Source organism: Anomaloglossus baeobatrachus, unplaced genomic scaffold (genome assembly GCF_048569485.1).
Source record: "Anomaloglossus baeobatrachus isolate aAnoBae1 unplaced genomic scaffold, aAnoBae1.hap1 Scaffold_464, whole genome shotgun sequence".
In the NCBI taxonomy this organism is placed as follows: domain Eukaryota; kingdom Metazoa; phylum Chordata; class Amphibia; order Anura; family Aromobatidae; genus Anomaloglossus; species Anomaloglossus baeobatrachus.
Genome location: NW_027443981.1, coordinates 103,222 through 120,152, shown reverse-complemented (window position 1 = coordinate 120,152; position 16,931 = coordinate 103,222). Strand labels below are relative to the sequence as shown.

General features: G+C 47.5%; 2 protein-coding genes across 2 annotated transcripts in view; one reads left to right on the top strand and one right to left on the bottom strand.

Moving 5' to 3' along the window:
* Window positions 1-5,272, top strand: part of LOC142280932 (rho guanine nucleotide exchange factor 3-like) — a 42,193-nt gene extending 36,921 nt beyond the window's left edge. The window contains exons 7-12 of the mRNA XM_075332798.1: window positions 2,019-2,115; window positions 3,503-3,579; window positions 3,686-3,943; window positions 4,023-4,193; window positions 4,356-4,545; window positions 4,631-5,272. Coding sequence (XP_075188913.1) covers window positions 2,019-2,115; window positions 3,503-3,579; window positions 3,686-3,943; window positions 4,023-4,193; window positions 4,356-4,545; window positions 4,631-4,863 — 1,026 coding nt within the window. The 3' untranslated portion in view covers window positions 4,864-5,272. The remainder of the gene's footprint in view (window positions 1-2,018; window positions 2,116-3,502; window positions 3,580-3,685; window positions 3,944-4,022; window positions 4,194-4,355; window positions 4,546-4,630) is intronic.
* Window positions 5,273-15,401: 10,129 nt separating this feature from the next.
* Window positions 15,402-16,364, bottom strand: LOC142280931 (olfactory receptor 11A1-like). Its single transcript, XM_075332797.1, has one exon. It carries the CDS (start codon window positions 16,362-16,364, stop codon window positions 15,402-15,404), a length of 963 nt encoding a protein of 320 aa, XP_075188912.1.
* Window positions 16,365-16,931: the final 567 nt, after the last annotated feature.

Below are 16,931 nucleotides of genomic sequence, written 5' to 3'. Positions count from 1 at the left end.
TGTCATCGGGCGTAACCCAATCAAGGTTAAACCTCTCGAGCGGAAGCAAAGAAAAAATCTCCACATACTCATCTTTCCATATTTGCTCTCTAACCTCCTGTTTCAGGTGCGCCCATAGCGGCCCATCAAGACACACACCAACCTCTCCTCTCGCCTTGTCATCCCGCCGAACGACATCCACTGCAGTCGCCGATGTGGAAATCGGTGCCGCCACAACTGGAACGCTAACCACATTATCGCTAGATACCGACGCGCCAGCCGCAACACTGTTACCCAAGACACCCTGCCCTGCCACGCCAGACTTACCCTGCCATACCGTACTAGGACCCCCCACAGGGGTAAACAAACCCCTGACCAATCGCAATAATTCGGACGCCAAACTGCCCTCACCCGGAACCGAATTCACACCCTGCACGCCACTCGTGCCACCAGACACGCCACCCACAACGTCCACGTTTGTAAAGTTAGAAAAAGGGGTAACTGTGTTCTCACTAGGCTGACTCCGAGCAGGTCCCGGAACAGCCGTCACGTGTTCTCCGCGTCGCACTCTCGTCGGTTCCTCCCCACCAGAAACGTCTTTGATGTCGCTTTCTGAAAAAGACCCAGGACCAGGGAGCCCACCATTCTGACAGCTCAACCTGCGACCCGATCCGTCCACGACTTTTGGTGACTGTGACGTCCGCGTCGCCCTCCTCTGCGGTCCCTTCTCCGACTGTCGTAGTTCTGAACAACCGCAAAGGGCATGCCGGACAGCATCCCCGCTAGATCCTCCTGCCCTCGATGATGTCCTGTCTCCTTCCGGGCCATTCCTCCACTCCCTCCGGCGTCCAGACCCTGTGGAAGCAGGCGGCTTCCGTGTCACCGCCGCCGAAGCCCTGTGATACCGCACAGGCCGCAAGTCCTGGGATGAGGTCCACCTACCCACTTCCGGGTCCCTGAAGGACGCCCCGTAGTCCCGTGACGTCACCCACGGGTCACCGGAGGTCGTATTGGGATTCCGCAACGTCACTTCCGGGTCACCGGAGGACGCGCTGGGACCCCGCAACGTCACTTCTGGGTCACCGGAGGACGCGCTGGGACCCCGCAACGTCACTTCTGGGTCACCGGAGGACGCGCTGGGATCCAGCGATGTCACTTCCGGGACGCTAGAGGACGTTTTGGAATCCTGCAATGTCACTTCCGGGTCACCGAAGGACGCCCCGGGACTACGCAACGTCACTTCTGGGTAAGCTGACACGGGTGCCGAGTCACATGACCGCGCCGCTAGACCACGTGACCGCGCCACCGGGTCACGCGGCCGTGACGCATGCATCATCGGCTCGCGCCGCAACCCGGAAGGGGAGGGGAGGGCGGCGTCAGTCACCGCACCGCCACTTTGCTGCCTCCTGCGGCACGGCTTCTGGACCAGGCCTCTGGATGCCGTCGCTTCTGGCTCTCCCGCTGATGGTCTTCTGCTGCTTCGGGTCCGCCGCCGGCTCCTGGGTGTCGACTCCGGGCTGAGGCGTTCGGGTGGTCTTGATCTTCTCTGCCGCTTCGGAGGCTGGGGGGGTCGCAGAATCTTCTACACCACTGCCGTCCACAGAGCACTGCTGTAGATGCTCCTGCAGCCATCGCTGTCCCTGTTGTTCCACCATCCTCTTCATCTGCTCCATGAGGCCCTCCATGCTGGCAATCTTCGGGATCCAAACGATTCAGGACGCTGTCTAGGTAGAAAAGACCATCCCTCAGCCTGAGCTACAGTATATAGGAAACCATCCCCCATCCTCCACCCCAACCCCCCCCAGTGCCCAGGACCAATCAAATCCCCCTTGCCCTAAATGACTCTACAGCTCCACCCTGCAAGTGCTGAACTCCACATTAACCCTCTGCTGCCCCAGTGGCCTCGCACCCTCCTAGTCATGCTGTCCCCCCTCGAGCCCCTTTGGGCAGCGGTGCGGGCTGTTCCTCTATCAGTGTTGTTCTGGTTTCACCCCACATCAGAGCGTCGTTTAGAAACCTTTGTTTTCTGTATTTTTCAGAATTACTATGAGCCAATGTTAAAGCTGGCGATCATGACTCAGGAGGAACTCACCCAGATCTTCAGCATCCTGGAGACGCTGCCACCATTACACCAAGGTGCATCACAGTATATGTGTGCGCCATAGCTTCTGACCCTGGATGCTGTGGGGGCGTTCTTCTCCAGGCTGTGTGTGGGGGCGCTGTGCTCCAGGCTGTGTGTGCGTGCGCTGTGCTCCAGGCTGTGTGTGTGGGGGCGCTGTGCTCCAGGCTGTGTGTGGGGGCGCTGTGCTCCAGGCTGTGTGTGGGGGCGCTGTGCTCCAGGCTGTGTGTGGGGGCGCTGTGCTCCAGGCTGTGTGTGGGGGCGCTGTGCTCCAGGCTGTGTGTGGGGGCGCTGTGCTCCAGGCTGTGTGTGGGGGCGCTGTGCTCCAGGCTGTGTGTGGGGGCGCTGTGCTCCAGGCTGTGTGTGTGGGGGCGCTGTGCTCCAGGCTGTGTGTGTGGGGGCGCTGTGCTCCAGGCTGTGTGTGTGGGGGCGCTGTGCTCCAGGCTGTGTGTGGGGGCGCTCTGCTCCAGGCTGTGTGTGGGGGCGCTGTGCTCCAGGCTGTGTGTGTGGGGTCGCTGTGCTCCAGGCTGTGTGTGTGGGGTCGCTGTGCTCCAGGCTGTGTGTGTGGGGTCGCTGTGCTCCAGGCTGTGTGTGTGGGGTCGCTGTGCTCCAGGCTGTGTGTGGGGGCGCTGTGCTCCAGGCTGTGTGTGTGGGGGCGCTGTGCTCCAGGCTGTGTGTGGGGGCGCTGTGCTCCAGGCTGTGTGTGGGGGCGCTGTGCTCCAGGCTGTGTGTGGGGGCGCTGTGCTCCAGGCTGTGTGTGGGGGCGCTGTGCTCCAGGCTGTGTGTGGGGGCGCTGTGCTCCAGGCTGTGTGTGGGGGCGCTGTGCTCCAGGCTGTGTGTGGGGGCGCTGTGCTCCAGGCTGTGTGTGGGGGCGCTGTGCTCCAGGCTGTGTGTGGGGGCGCTGTGCTCCAGGCTGTGTGTGGGGGCGCTGTGCTCCAGGCTGTGTGTGGGGGCGCTGTGCTCCAGGTTGTGTGTGGGGGCGCTGTGCTCCAGGCTGTGTGTGGGGGCGCTGTGCTCCAGGCTGTGTGTGGGGGCGCTGTGCTCCAGGCTGTGTGTGTGGGGGCGCTGTGCTCCAGGCTGTGTGTGTGGGGGCGCTGTGCTCCAGGCTGTGTGTGGGGGCGCTGTGCTCCAGGCTGTGTGTGGGGGCGCTGTGCTCCAGGCTGTGTGTGGGGGCGCTGTGCTCCAGGCTGTGTGTGGGGGCGCTGTGCTCCAGGCTGTGTGTGGGGGCGCTGTGCTCCAGGCTGTGTGTGGGGGCGCTGTGCTCCAGGCTGTGTGTGGGGGCGCTCTGTCCATGTGCCTGTAATGTATGTAGGTATATTGGGTACATTGGACTCCTTCTTCTGCAGGTTGTGACCCCCGTCCTCCTCCATTGCTGATGACTAATTCTTGTATATTCCCTTTTAGATCTCTTTGATCGCCTGGTAAAGTTACGACATGACGATGGCACTGTAGACCAGATAGGGCCCACCATGTTGAACTGGGTGAGTATATAACGGCAGGTGGACTTACAATGCAGGCGCCAGCATGGGGCACCATTAGTGTTTGCGCCCGTTTTCTTCCGGTAATGTATACATATATACTCCACAGCTTCCTTGCCTTCACGCCTATAAAGCCTATTGCTGTAACCAAGTAGCTGCCAAAGCTCTGCTGGACCACAAGAGACGTAATCCGGCCGTGCACAACTTCCTTCAGCTTTGCCAAGAGTCTGCGTTCAGTCGTAAACTTGACGTATGGAGCTTCCTCGATCTTCCCCGGAGCCGGCTGGTGAAGTATCCTCTACTGCTGAAGGAGCTGCTGAAGCACACGGTGCCCGAGCACCCCGACCACGCCGCCCTGAGCCAGGCCGTGAGTGATCTCCTGGCAGGTGGACATGTCTACTGTATGGCCTCTGGTGTTGTGCTCATCTGGTTTACTTTTTGCCCAGGTCTCCGTCATCCAAGACATTATTAGTATGATAAACCACAAGGCCGGGGAGGCAGAGTGTGAATATTATAGGAACAGACTGTGTTACCTGTACGAAAACCAGAGCGAAGAGGACGTGTCTCGCTCGCGTCTCCTCCTGTGCCACGGAGAGCTGAAGAACAACAAAGGCCAGGTATGAGATCAGTGACCTCCGTTAGGTCCAGGAGGCTTCACAGAGAACGTTCTGAACGCTCACCACTAAGCTGACCTAAGCTGCCATTAGTACATGGTGTAGCCATTGTATGTAATGACGAGTGTGACGTGTGGATGTCTTGTCTTCATCCTCTCCCTCTAGAGGCTCCATGTCTTCTTGTTTGAGACGATCCTTGTCCTCACCCGCCTGGTGACCCACAATGGTCATCTGGAGTTTCAGGTCTATCGACAGCCGATCCCTCTGCCCGAACTGGTCCTGGAGGACCTCCCTGATGGAGAGGTGCGGGTGGGCGGCTCCATCCGAGGAGCATTCACAGCGGCCAATGAACGAGGTAGAAGGCAGGACACGCATGTTTCGATGTCTGTTCTTTGGTTGTTCTACTTTTTTATGGTTTTTTTTTCTTTCTTTTTTTACAGCAAAAAACTTTTTCCGTGTAAGTTTTCGCGATCGCTCGCGTGGGCAAGCTCACACCTTGCAAGCCAATGATTCCTTTAATAAACAGCAGTGGGTCAGCTGCATCCGACATGCTATGGTGGCCAGCAGAGAGCAGCGAGCCGGCCCTGCCAGCCCCCCGGACACCCCTTCTACTCTCATTAACCTCTCAGACCTGAGCCTGAACTGCCATGAAGACAAGATGGAGGATGGGTAGAGGATCACATTAGACAGCGGACGATTGCAATGTCTGATGTATGGGTCACCACGTCAGGACCTGGGGCCACCCCTGAAATCTGTAGGACACCCCCTCCCTCTATGCACATAGTTATGGGCTGCATTTCTATGTGGACTGGATTTTTATAGAAAATGTTGAAGACTCTGATTGCATAAAGCATTTTTGGAAAAATCCCACTATTATTTCCAGTTGTGTCCTTCTGCCATGTTGGTTCTCTATCTGATTTGGGTTTACAGTTATCATGAGGCAGAAATGACGACCAATGCACAATCATCTCCTCTAAAGAGTAGAATTAATATCAGAAGGCGAAAATTGAGAGTAATCAGGTCATGAAACAGCGCCCCCTAGGATCGAATAACCAATAATAAAAATCTGTAGTTTCCTAAAATCTTCATTAAGGAGATGATTGTGAGTTAATGATTGTTCTAAATCAGTGATTTCTAACCTGTCTCAAAAGGACAACTCGCAGCATGTCATCTGCCCGGCTGCGCGCCCCAGCTCCCCTCTGCCTGGCTGCGCGCCCCAGCTTCCCTCTGCCCGGCTGCGTGCCCCAGCTTCCCTTCTGCCCGGCTGCGCGCCCCAGCTTCCCTTCTGCCCGACTGCGCGCCCCAGCTTCCCTTCTGCCCGACTGCGCGCCCCAGCTTCCCTTCTGCCCGGCTGCGCTCCACAGCTTCCCTTCTGCCCGACTGCGCTCCACAGCTCCCCTCTTCCCGGCTGCGCGCCACAGCTTCCCATCTGCCCGGCTGCGCTCCACAGCTTCCCTTCTGCCCGGCTGCGCTCCACAGCTCCCCTCTTCCCGGCTGCGGGCCACAGCTCCCCTCTTCCCGGCTGCGCGCCACAGCTCCCCTCTTCCCGGCTGCGCGCCACAGCATTCATCTAAATAAATTCAACTAAATAATTCAACTCTTCCTGAAAAAAAAAAAAGAAAGAAATCCCTATACATCTATAATGAGGCTTCAGCATGGCCGTCTTCTATATCCTCACCCACTAATCTCAATTGCATTTATGTGAGTCCTTAGCAGGAATAATTTCAAATGAAAAAAATCTATATTCACTGTTGAGGAGAGCCATAAGATGAAATACTTAATTAACCTCTTGACAAGGCATTGGGGGAAATGTCGATTTGCCTTACATAATTCAGGTTTCAGATCATATAAATGACACAGATATAAAGATGGCCGCTATTTCCTGTTATCCACACCTTGCCTGGAATGCAAGGAATGTCCAGATGAAAGAAGACCTCCATATAAGGGAAGACTGGTCAAGCTGGAAATCACAGACCAAACCATCAGCATGGATGCACCAGATGACGTCCCTGCCATCGTCATGGTTTCATCCACTGGAGTCAGACCTGCCCATCAACAGCAACACGGATCTCCCCATTGGCTAGCCAATGAACTGTCCCACTAAATGTGCATATCTGAACTTGTGTACGCCCCTAGCCTATATCAAGAGGACGCATGCTTTTCTCTGTCTGCTGTTTGGTGCCATTTTCTACTGTGACCAAGAAGAGATTACACATCCGACTGTGTCTGGTGTGGATTCTTTTATGCATGCACTTGGCCCATATCAATTCGGCCAGGCAGTAGGCAACTAGTGATCTCTGGTTATGAGTTCACCTTAACATTATTGGTGCCCAACGTGGGGCCAGTATAGGAAAAACTCTACAATCTTGAGGACCGGCGATTGGAATGGCAGGACGTGCTGGATACCCTGATCCAAGAGTCTGATCAGCTCTTTATACGAGAACATGGTAAGTCTGCTGATTTTTATAATCTGAAGTCTTACTCGTGTGTCTCAGGGTATGTGGCACTGATTGCCTGACTGTGTCCGGTTTTTGCGATCTCTGTGACGGCAGAAGAGTTTCTCCGCTGCTGGCCATATTAATCTCGGAAGAACCGTCACATATTCAGTTGCCTGCTGCCTGTTGTGTGTATTTGTGAAGAGGAGAAATTAAGAGAGCATGTGGGTTTGTGAGTTCTGTTAGTTGTCGCCTGTGATATGGTTTATGGTTCTAGTGGAAACTTAAGTAGTTAATACGGTTTGGTACAAGACCTAGAGATATAGGTCAGGTTTTAATTGGCCAGGTTAGGCACGTGTTTTTCACGGGCTCTCAAATTTGTTGATATAGTAAAGGATATTGTCTGTGGTATAGTATACGGTTGTCGCCTGTGGTACAGTTTATGGCTCTGTGAGGAAATACGTGGGACTGCTGGTACGTGGTAATCTTGGGGCCTAGCGCAGTGTAGCGTGGAATGGCTGGTACGGATACCATTGGGGCATAGCGTTTACGTTGCGCATTGTGGCTGGTACGTGGTAGTCTTGGGGCCTAACGCTGGACGTGAAATGGCTGGTACGGATACCATTGGGGCTTAGCGCAAGCTTGGGTGATACTAGGTGTTTTTTATTAGGCTAGTTAACATGTCCTCCAAGAGAGGCAGGTTAATGGAAGTCTGTGTTGTAGAGGCTAGTTAACATGTCCTCCAAGAGAGGCAGGTTAATGGAAGTCTGTGTTGTAGAGGCTAGTTAACATGTCCTCCAAGAGAGGCAGGTTAATGGAAGTCTGTGTTGTAGAGGCTAGTTAACATGTCCTCCAAAAGAGGCAGGTTAATGGAAGTCTGTGTTGTAGAGGCTAGTTAACATGTCCTCCAAAAGAGGCAGGTTAATGGAAGTCTGTGTTGTAGAGGCTAGTTAACATGTCCTCCAAAAGAGGCAGGTTAATGGAAGTCTGTGTTGTAGAGGCTAGTTAACATGTCCTCCAAGAGAGGCAGGTTAATGGAAGTCTGTGTTGTAGAGGCTAGTTAACATGTCCTCCAAGAGAGGCAGGTTAACGGAAGTCTGTGTTATAGAGGCTAGTTATAAGTCCTCCAAGAGAGGCGAATTGGCCGGTATAGACACCTTGTAGTCAGTGGTGATACTAGGTATTTTTTTGTATATTACGGAACGCAGAAATCAGACAGGGACCACGTGGCAGTATAAGGAAGGATTTGGAAGTGTGTGCTGCAAACTGCAGGTTTTCTTTAGTGTTTCAGTTATTTGTCATCTCCCCGTCTTTTTGTTTGTCTGTTTTTATCTGGTATGCATAGAGAAAGATTGCTTGTTTGGTGTTGTTTATCTTGAGAGAAAGATGGAGAAATTGGTGAAGTTGCGTCTAGTTGTGCTGGAAAAATCCGGATGAGAGTGGATTTTTGTTGGGATGGGGGGACTCTAGGCTGCAATCCTGTGATAAACCATGTGCTATTTTTGGTTGCAGCCATTTTAGGTCAGATTTTAAAATGGTGGATGAAGCACATGGTGGCCGAGGCATGCATGGTTTAAACAAAGAAAAGGCGGGGGTTTGTGTGAAGAAGACCATGTGCTCTGTAAATGTTTGAGCAATGGATTGGATGGAGTACTATATACTTAGCCAGAAAAATAAGTGTTTTTATCTATAATTAGACTTAGATCGTGGACACGTGTGTGTGTTTGTATATATATATATATATATATATATATATATATAAGTACAGACTACAGAAAATAGGAGAGAGAGAGTTGGAGCAGATGTGAAGTCCTTTTTCCCTGCCACATGCCAAAATGGTGGATGAAGGCCACATGGTGGCCGAGGCATGTTTGAGACAAAGAAAGGAAGTTAGTGGGGGGGAGGTGTGAGAGAAGCCATGTGCTATTCTGGCAGTGGCCATTTTGTTAGTAAATCTGTATGGAGCCCTCCAGTGCAGCTGACAAAACTGCTCTCACTGAATAACATGAAGTGTTAGTAAATGTTTATAGCACTAAAAGATGGAACATTGAATGATTGGGGAGTTGTGGAAGACACTTAATATAGATCCAGGGTGCAGGTTGGATTGAGTCAGGACAGTCACAAGGAGCAATATCTTATTAAATTAATAAGCAATAAGAGAAAAACCTTAAAATAAACGTACCTTTGTGGCAGATATCATGATAAATAATACATATTCCAATTACGAATATGGCGAATAATCCTGAGAGTTGAATGTTTAAAAAAAAAAAAAAAAAAAAAAAAAAAAAATAAATAAATAAATAAATAAATAAATAGATACATCCATGGGATATCCATGTCTTGCAGAAAGGAAAATAAATAATAAAAAAATCCAACAGAAGGAGAGAGATATCACTCGTGTCCAGGGAAAATGTACTGTGCTTTTGGCCTTTGGGGGAAGTAGCAACTTTTAGAGAAAAAAAAAAAAAAAAAAAAAAAACCAGTGGGGCAGGTTTTTCATCTCACCTTCGATCTATTGTGAGAGCAGGCCAAGAGAAAAAAAAAAGTGCTTCCTGCATTTAATTCATTGCAATTTATATTGGAAAAAGGTCATTGACAATAGTTTTATTTTACTAATTTTATCCCAAAGAAATAAAAGTTAACTGTGGACATGTTTAGAATCATTGATAGCTTTTCAAGCATAGAAGTCTGTTAGATAATTTTTCTATGGCAAATCAACATTTTGTTTTCCCACATGGCCAGTTTATTTGTTCTAGATTCTTTTATCTCTTCAAGTTATAGGACAGTATCACAGAGATGCTGATGATCTCCTCAATGTTTCAAATATGAACGCCCCTACATCCAATATCCAGAGGTTGTGCTACGTTATTATTATGGTTATTAATAATAATAATAATAATAATAATCATAATAATAATCATTTATTAATAATTACAATAATTTGTTTTAAGGAATGTGGATTATTTATGGAATTCTGTGTTTTATATTTAATGTATTGAATAATCTGCTTTCTTTTTATAGAAAGAATGATTGCAATGCAGATTTCTGTGGTCCATGCAAAGGTTATAAAAGCCATTGAAAGGGTTTTCCATTATTAAGTTACAGATAAAAACAATATTTCTGGTGTTCCCGGTTAGGTACAATCTATACAATGTGACTTTCATGCCTAAATGTAGAGCCCCGGGGCCACACACTTTTTGAATCTAATTATGTTTTGGATAATAGATTCAAAAAGGGGGGGAAAGATGATGTGGAAAGTCACACATATTATTTAAGGTTTTAATTTGTTCATCGATTGGGTTTTTCTATTAAGTTGTCTTTATATTTTTATCTGTAAGGAGGATACAGCAGACACACATATATCTCATGATTGCTCTGATGTAACAAGAATGGTCAGGTTTTGAACATGTCTCAGATGAGGCCATTGCTAATGCAGATTTTGAGTTTTTCCGTAGATGGATCCAGATACCAAGATGCTGGTTGATTCTGCACTGGATATGCTGAGGTTACGCAACATGAGGTATTAAAAATCAAACCACTCCTTTCCCATCGAAATAGGAGAATGAGATGAAGATTTGCGATCACTGTGGTTTGTAGAGCGGAAAGGGGTAAGATAGGAAAATGTGGAGTGTGACGTCATAAATCTATAAAGACCGTAGAGAGTGTATATGAGCCCAGGTGGAGGCGCTCTCCTGTTATCAAAAGAGCCGGTGACTGATGGAGCAGGCAACAAAGAAGCAGTGAATGGGCCTAGAGTTGAGAGTCCTTATACAAAGCAGACCAGTACCTCGGTGGCTCCTGTCACGTCGTCCGTGACATTGGTCACTCCTTGTGTTCTTAAATCCTTACAGGAACAAGCGATTCAGCAAGGAACGGAGTGTGAGACGCAGGGAGCCAGTGACTGAGGAAGGTCTGTGGATAAAGGGCGGTAAGCTTTCTCTGCCGTGAGCGCTCTACTCAATAATGGCCCAGGTAACCCATGTGACAAAGGTGTTGGGATGGACAAGATCTGGGCGGCACCACTGCTCAGTACCCAGGTGGCCAGACACCTCCAGTCTTGTAAGATGTGTGCCTATTAAGGTAAAAAAAAACTGTAAAGACCTCGTAGAAACACCCCCCTCATCCGCTCTACTGCTCCGGTGATTGCAGATTAGTCATATACATCTACCATGAGTAGGTTTATATGAGTTTTGTGCGTGTTGAGTGAATTTCTTTTCAGGTCTGCTCTGAAACATATCCAGTGTGGAAAGCGTTACTGCTGAAAAACTCATGATGCTGGTGGTATGTAAAGATGGAGTTCCATCTGCCATTGTGAAGAGGGGAGAAATGCGTTGCGCTTCTTTCATGCTAAGTGTCTGATAAATATGCGTTTATTTTATTAGCCTGAGTGTGAATTGTACAGTGGAGAGTCTGTGATTGGACGAGATCTCCTCATGACTTTACCTGGCCTTATTATTATATTGATACAGTGGGTACATGTTATACATGTGAGATATTTCATTTATTTTAGGGTTTGGTTCTTGAATTTGCTGTATCATATTGATTTAAGCTACAAACAGCTATGTAAATACAGAGTGTGAATATTTAATCTTTGGGAATGAATTGGATATATATAATTGCATATTGACGCCTCTTTATCCCCGGTATCTCACGGTTTCTATATTCCCTCACTGACATTAGCAGCACGTATTAGCTTAGCAGTGTAGGGATAGGGAGGGCGAGCCGTCGGTGAGCGGGGGCGCCAATTCGCCTTATAGGGTGCCGACCTCCGCTGCGAGGTAGGGAGAGTTTAGGGCTATTGCCCCAATCCCTGCCCCTCCTTTATTGGAATATTTAATTGTGTCTATACTCACATGGGTGTATGTTGTTTGGAATTTTAATGATCATAACATAAACATGTGACGATCCACAAGATAATGGTGAACGCTGCAAATCATGTAACAAATGTTTGTTTTCCTTTAATAATTAGATCTTTATATAAGGTATTTTTGGTTTAGTACCTAGAGCGTGATTATATTTCTCACAGATACTGCAGATACAGTGTGATATCCTGACCAGTGATGTATGAGCCGTATACAACTGCCTATATAGTGTGTTAAACATGTGTATCCTCCAATTCCAGATCCTAAATCAGTGTCAGGAGCACGTGGTCTCCAGCCAGGAGACTGGGTGATCCTAAAAAGACAAGTCAGAATGATCCCTGAGTCAGAATCAGGTGGACCGATCCAGCTTATCCCAACCACAGCATCTTCCATGAAGCTTGAGGGAAAACCCATCTGGAGACAGCAGCCGCTGTAAAGAGTCCATCGTACCAGCAGAATGAGGGTCACAACACACATAGTGCTGGATTATCTCACATAGAACCTTATGGAGAATTTCTAGATTGGGGATGATACATGGGAAATAACCATAAGGGAACAATGGGTACAGGAATATTACACAAATAAGGGCTCATGGTGGGAAAGACATTATCTGACCTGAACCAATCAATTATTTTAAGGGTTTAAGTGACTTAAGGATAACATACACTTATAGGTAACTGGTATTGTTTTATTTGTTGGTATTTGAAGCCGTAAAAGTGCTACTCTGTGTTACTGAAGGTAATCGGATCCATGTGTAAGGGAAATCTTGTTAAAGGCCTCCTGGTGGTAGATTATAGACCCGAGACAAGAAGAGATCCATTAGTGTTGTGATACAATTAGGTGTATTAAGGTAGAAAAGTCTCGAAGACGCGGACAGCACTTGGATATTGACTGAGAATCAGTCTTTCAGAAACAGTAACGCTAAAAGCTGCAGCATAACAGTAAGAAGCTTATTCTTACAATTGCCTTACTCTTTCTAATCGATTAATCTCGAAATCTGAGTGAGCTCGTCAGCATTATATAGTTTGTTCTAGTTACCTATACCTCTGTGAACTGTGTGTGCGGGATGTGATCAACTCTCTGATCAGCAGTCTGTACCAGTGGGGGCAAAAGCTTAGTATTGCTTGTATAGCGGATAGCAAAACGAAAAAAGGTTGCAGTTAAAGCATTAGAGCTGATGTGTTAGAGGACCACGGTAGGGTCAGAAGGTTAATAAAGTATTTAGGGGGGACTGTTGAGGAGAGCCATAAGATGAAATACTTAATTAACCTCTTGACAAGGCATTGGGGGAAATGTCGATTTGCCTTACATAATTCAGGTTTCAGATCATATAAATGACACAGATATAAAGATGGCCGCTATTTCCTGTTATCCACACCTTGCCTGGAATGCAAGGAATGTCCAGATGAAAGAAGACCTCCATATAAGGGAAGACTGGTCAAGCTGGAAATCACAGACCAAACCATCAGCATGGATGCACCAGATGACGTCCCTGCCATCGTCATGGTTTCATCCACTGGAGTCAGACCTGCCCATCAACAGCAACACGGATCTCCCCATTGGCTAGCCAATGAACTGTCCCACTAAATGTGCATATCTGAACTTGTGTACGCCCCTAGCCTATATCAAGAGGACGCATGCTTTTCTCTGTCTGCTGTTTGGTGCCATTTTCTACTGTGACCAAGAAGAGATTACACATCCGACTGTGTCTGGTGTGGATTCTTTTATGCATGCACTTGGCCCATATCAATTCGGCCAGGCAGTAGGCAACTAGTGATCTCTGGTTATGAGTTCACCTTAACATTCACCTCACTGCTGACCTCTCCAGCCACCGTCGGATCCTACTTGTTTTTCCTGCCGTGGAGCCCATTTCATCTCCGCCATCTTCATTATAGGTCGGAACTCGCCACACGTCATAATGTAATGCATTGCAATCTTATGACGCACAGTAAGCTCTGGCATGGATGTGGCCAGAAGTCCTGGCCTATAGTGAGGATGTCAGAGAGGTTGTGCACCCAACGAGTGAAAGAAGAGGACATGACGGTGAGGTGTTTACAAAAACAAACTAATATCTCACAGGCTACCCTGCCGCATGCCGTCCGGTCCTGTTCTTTCCATCAATTGTGCACCGCATCTCCAAGACTTCAGGACAAGCCCAATTTCCATAAGTCACTGCTCATCATGAGGTTGTGACGTCAACATGAAGTGGCCACAGAATGCGGCGTGACTGGCAACGAGAAGAGGAAGACTATATGGTGAGCAGTGAGGTGTGTCTACCTACATACGTATGAGGTTTATGAACAAAGCTACAGAACGGATCTAGTTTGTCACCGGGGACTGCCTGTATATGGGGAGGTTCTTACTTGCATACAGTAGATGTCCCCCTCCGGATGATTCCTTGTAGCTACACTGTGCTGTCCTCTTTCTGTGTCAAAGAAACCTGTTGTAGAGTTCAACTTTCAGCACTGAGACTTTGTGGGAGAATTAACTGTTTTACTTGAGACATACAATGACTAGTCATGACAACATGGAGGATATTACAAGGAAGGGAACTAGCACACAAAACCTGAGAGAGGAAGTCCATGCACATCTGCCTTTCACAGTCCCTCCAGAGGAGCTGCGGCTCTGGCTATTACTCCACCGATCATCTGTGATCAGGTCATATTCCATGGGAGGCGTCAGCTGAAGTCACCGACTTTAGGGACAATTGAAGTGATCTTCAAATTTGGCCAAGAAATCGATTTTCATCATATTTATTTAGTTGTTGGATTATTTGGTTGTTGGGTTTATTTTGTTGTTGGGTCTGTTTCATTGTTGGGTCTGTTTCATTGTAGGGTTTATTTCGCTGTTGGGTCTATTTCGCTGTTGGGTCTATTTCACTGTTGGGTCTGTTTCATTGTTGGGTCTATTTCGTTGTTGGGTTTATTTGGTTGTTGGGTCTGTTTCGTTGTTGGGTCTGTTTCGTTGTTGGGTCTATTTCGTTGTTGGGCCTGTTTCGTTGTTGGGTCTGTTTCGTTGTTGGGTCTGTTTCGTTGTTGGGCCTGTTTCGTTGTTGGGTCTGTTTCGTTGTTGGGTCTGTTTCGTTGTTGGGTCTGTTTCGTTGTTGGGTCTGTTTCGTTGTTGGGTCTGTTTCGTTGTTGGGCCTGTTTCGTTGTTGGGCCTGTTTCGTTGTTGGGCCTGTTTCGTTGTTGGGTCTGTTTCGTTGTTGGGTCTGTTTCGTTGTTGGGTCTGTTTCGTTGTTGGGTTTATTTGGTTGTTGGGTCTGTTTCGTTGTTGGGTTTATTTTGTTGTTGGGTCTATTTCACTGTTGCGTCTGTTTCGTGGTTGGGTCTGTTTCATTGTTGGGTCTATTTCACTGTTGGGTCTATTTCGTTGTTGGGTCTATTTGGTTGTTGGGCCTGTTTCATTGTTGGGTCTATTTCGTTGTTGGGTCTGTTTCGTTGTTGGGTTTATTTGGTTGTTGGGTCTGTTTCGTTGTTGGGTTTATTTGGTTGTTGGGTCTGTTTCGTTGTTGGGTTTATTTGGTTGTTGGGTCTGTTTCGTTGTTGGGTTTATTTGGTTGTTGGGTCTGTTTCGTGGTTGGGTTTGTTTGGTTGTTGGGTCTGTTTCGTTTTTGGGTTTATTTGGTTGGTGTGTCTGTTTTGCTGTTGGGTCTGTTTCGCTGTTGGGTCTATTTGGTTGCTGGGATTATTTGTTTGTCCTCAATGACCGGTCTATGCACCAATTTCAGTGATACAATTGCTCCAGAAATGGCCACCTCTTTTCAGGCCATCCCATCTTGTGAGCCAACCTTTATGTCTTGTTAGCTTTCTATAATGGAAAACAAGAATTGAAACACCCAATATTTCCACTACAAACACACTAGGCATTCTGATATCACCATTTATTTAATATATTTTAGGGTTTTTTTACATTTAGCTGAACATGGGATATATAGGAGAAGTCCTTTTACTCTTTTTATACAGTATTTTCTGCATGGCTCTCTTGATCTCTTTGTTCCTCATAGTGTATATGATGGGGTTAATGAAAGGTGTCAGCACCGTGTACAACAATGATTTTACTGTTTTCCCATAGAAAGTATCTTCACCAACTGGGAACATATAGATTGTAATTTGTGTCCCGTAGAAGATGAAGATGTTGGTGAGATGCGTGCTGCAGGTGGAGAACGCCTTCCACCGTCCTGCCATGGACGTAATCTTGAGGATGGAGATGACAATGCAGAAATAGGAGACGGTGATCATCACAAAGGGCATGAGCATGAGTGGGATGGAAAATATGAGGTCTTCCATCTCTACTATGGACGTATCCGAGGAGGCTATGGCCATGATGGGAGCAAAGTCACAGAAGTAATGTTCAATGATTTTGGAGCCACAAAACTGTAATTGGAATAACATTGCGATTTCAATGGGGAACAGGACAAAGCAAATGGCCCATGGCCAGAAGATGAAGTGCCGGCAAAGCTTGTGGTTCATCAGAGCCGCATAGTGCAAAGGATGACAAATGGCCACGTACCGGTCAAAGGCCATCACCATAAGGATCAGGGACTGAGTATAAGTGGAGCCACAGTACACATAATACTGGATGAAGCATCCGGTGATGGACATGTCCCCTCCTCCCATCACTATGAGATACAACATGTAAGGCATAATATTGGTGGTAAACAAGAGGTCCGTCACCGAGAGATTGCGGAGGAACAGGTACATGGGCACCTGCAGGTGGTGGCACGTGGACACCAATATGATAATGGAGACATTTCCAAGCAGAATCACAATATAAGTCAGGAGAAAGAGACCGAAAAGGGAGAACTTAAAGTTTTCTATGTTCTTAAATCCAAGAATGAAGAATTCTGTGACGGTGGACTCGTTACCCGCACACATTCTTATAGAAGAACCGGTCAACCTGTAATACACATGTATAGAACGTTTATATATACTGTATGTAGGACCAGGGTCAATAAGTCTAAAAGGCGTAAATCAGTGGGATCCAACCTGTGACTAGCTGAAACTACAACCCTCAGTGTGCCCTACAGGGCTTTTATATATCTTAAAGAATCGGTGCTCCTTTGCAACGTTTTTCTTTACTCCTCCAAAGCATTTGAAATGTAGGAACTTCTAATAATCTTCATTGAAATCTCCTATCAATATTCTATATACTGCTTGTATAAAGATTTATGTGTCTCCATGGTTACAGACTACAAACATAAAGATAAAAATTTTAAATTTTATGGTGAAGAATCTGAAACTGAAAATTGTGGCGTGCAATATTATTCATCCCCTTTACTTTCAGTGCAGCAAACTCACTCCAGAAGGTGATTGAGGGTCTCTGAATGATCCAATGTTGTCCTAAACGACTGATGATGATAAATATAAGCCCCTGTGTGTAATCAAGTCTCTGTATAAATGCCCCTGCTCTGTGATAAAAACCAAGGAACCCATTGGACAGGT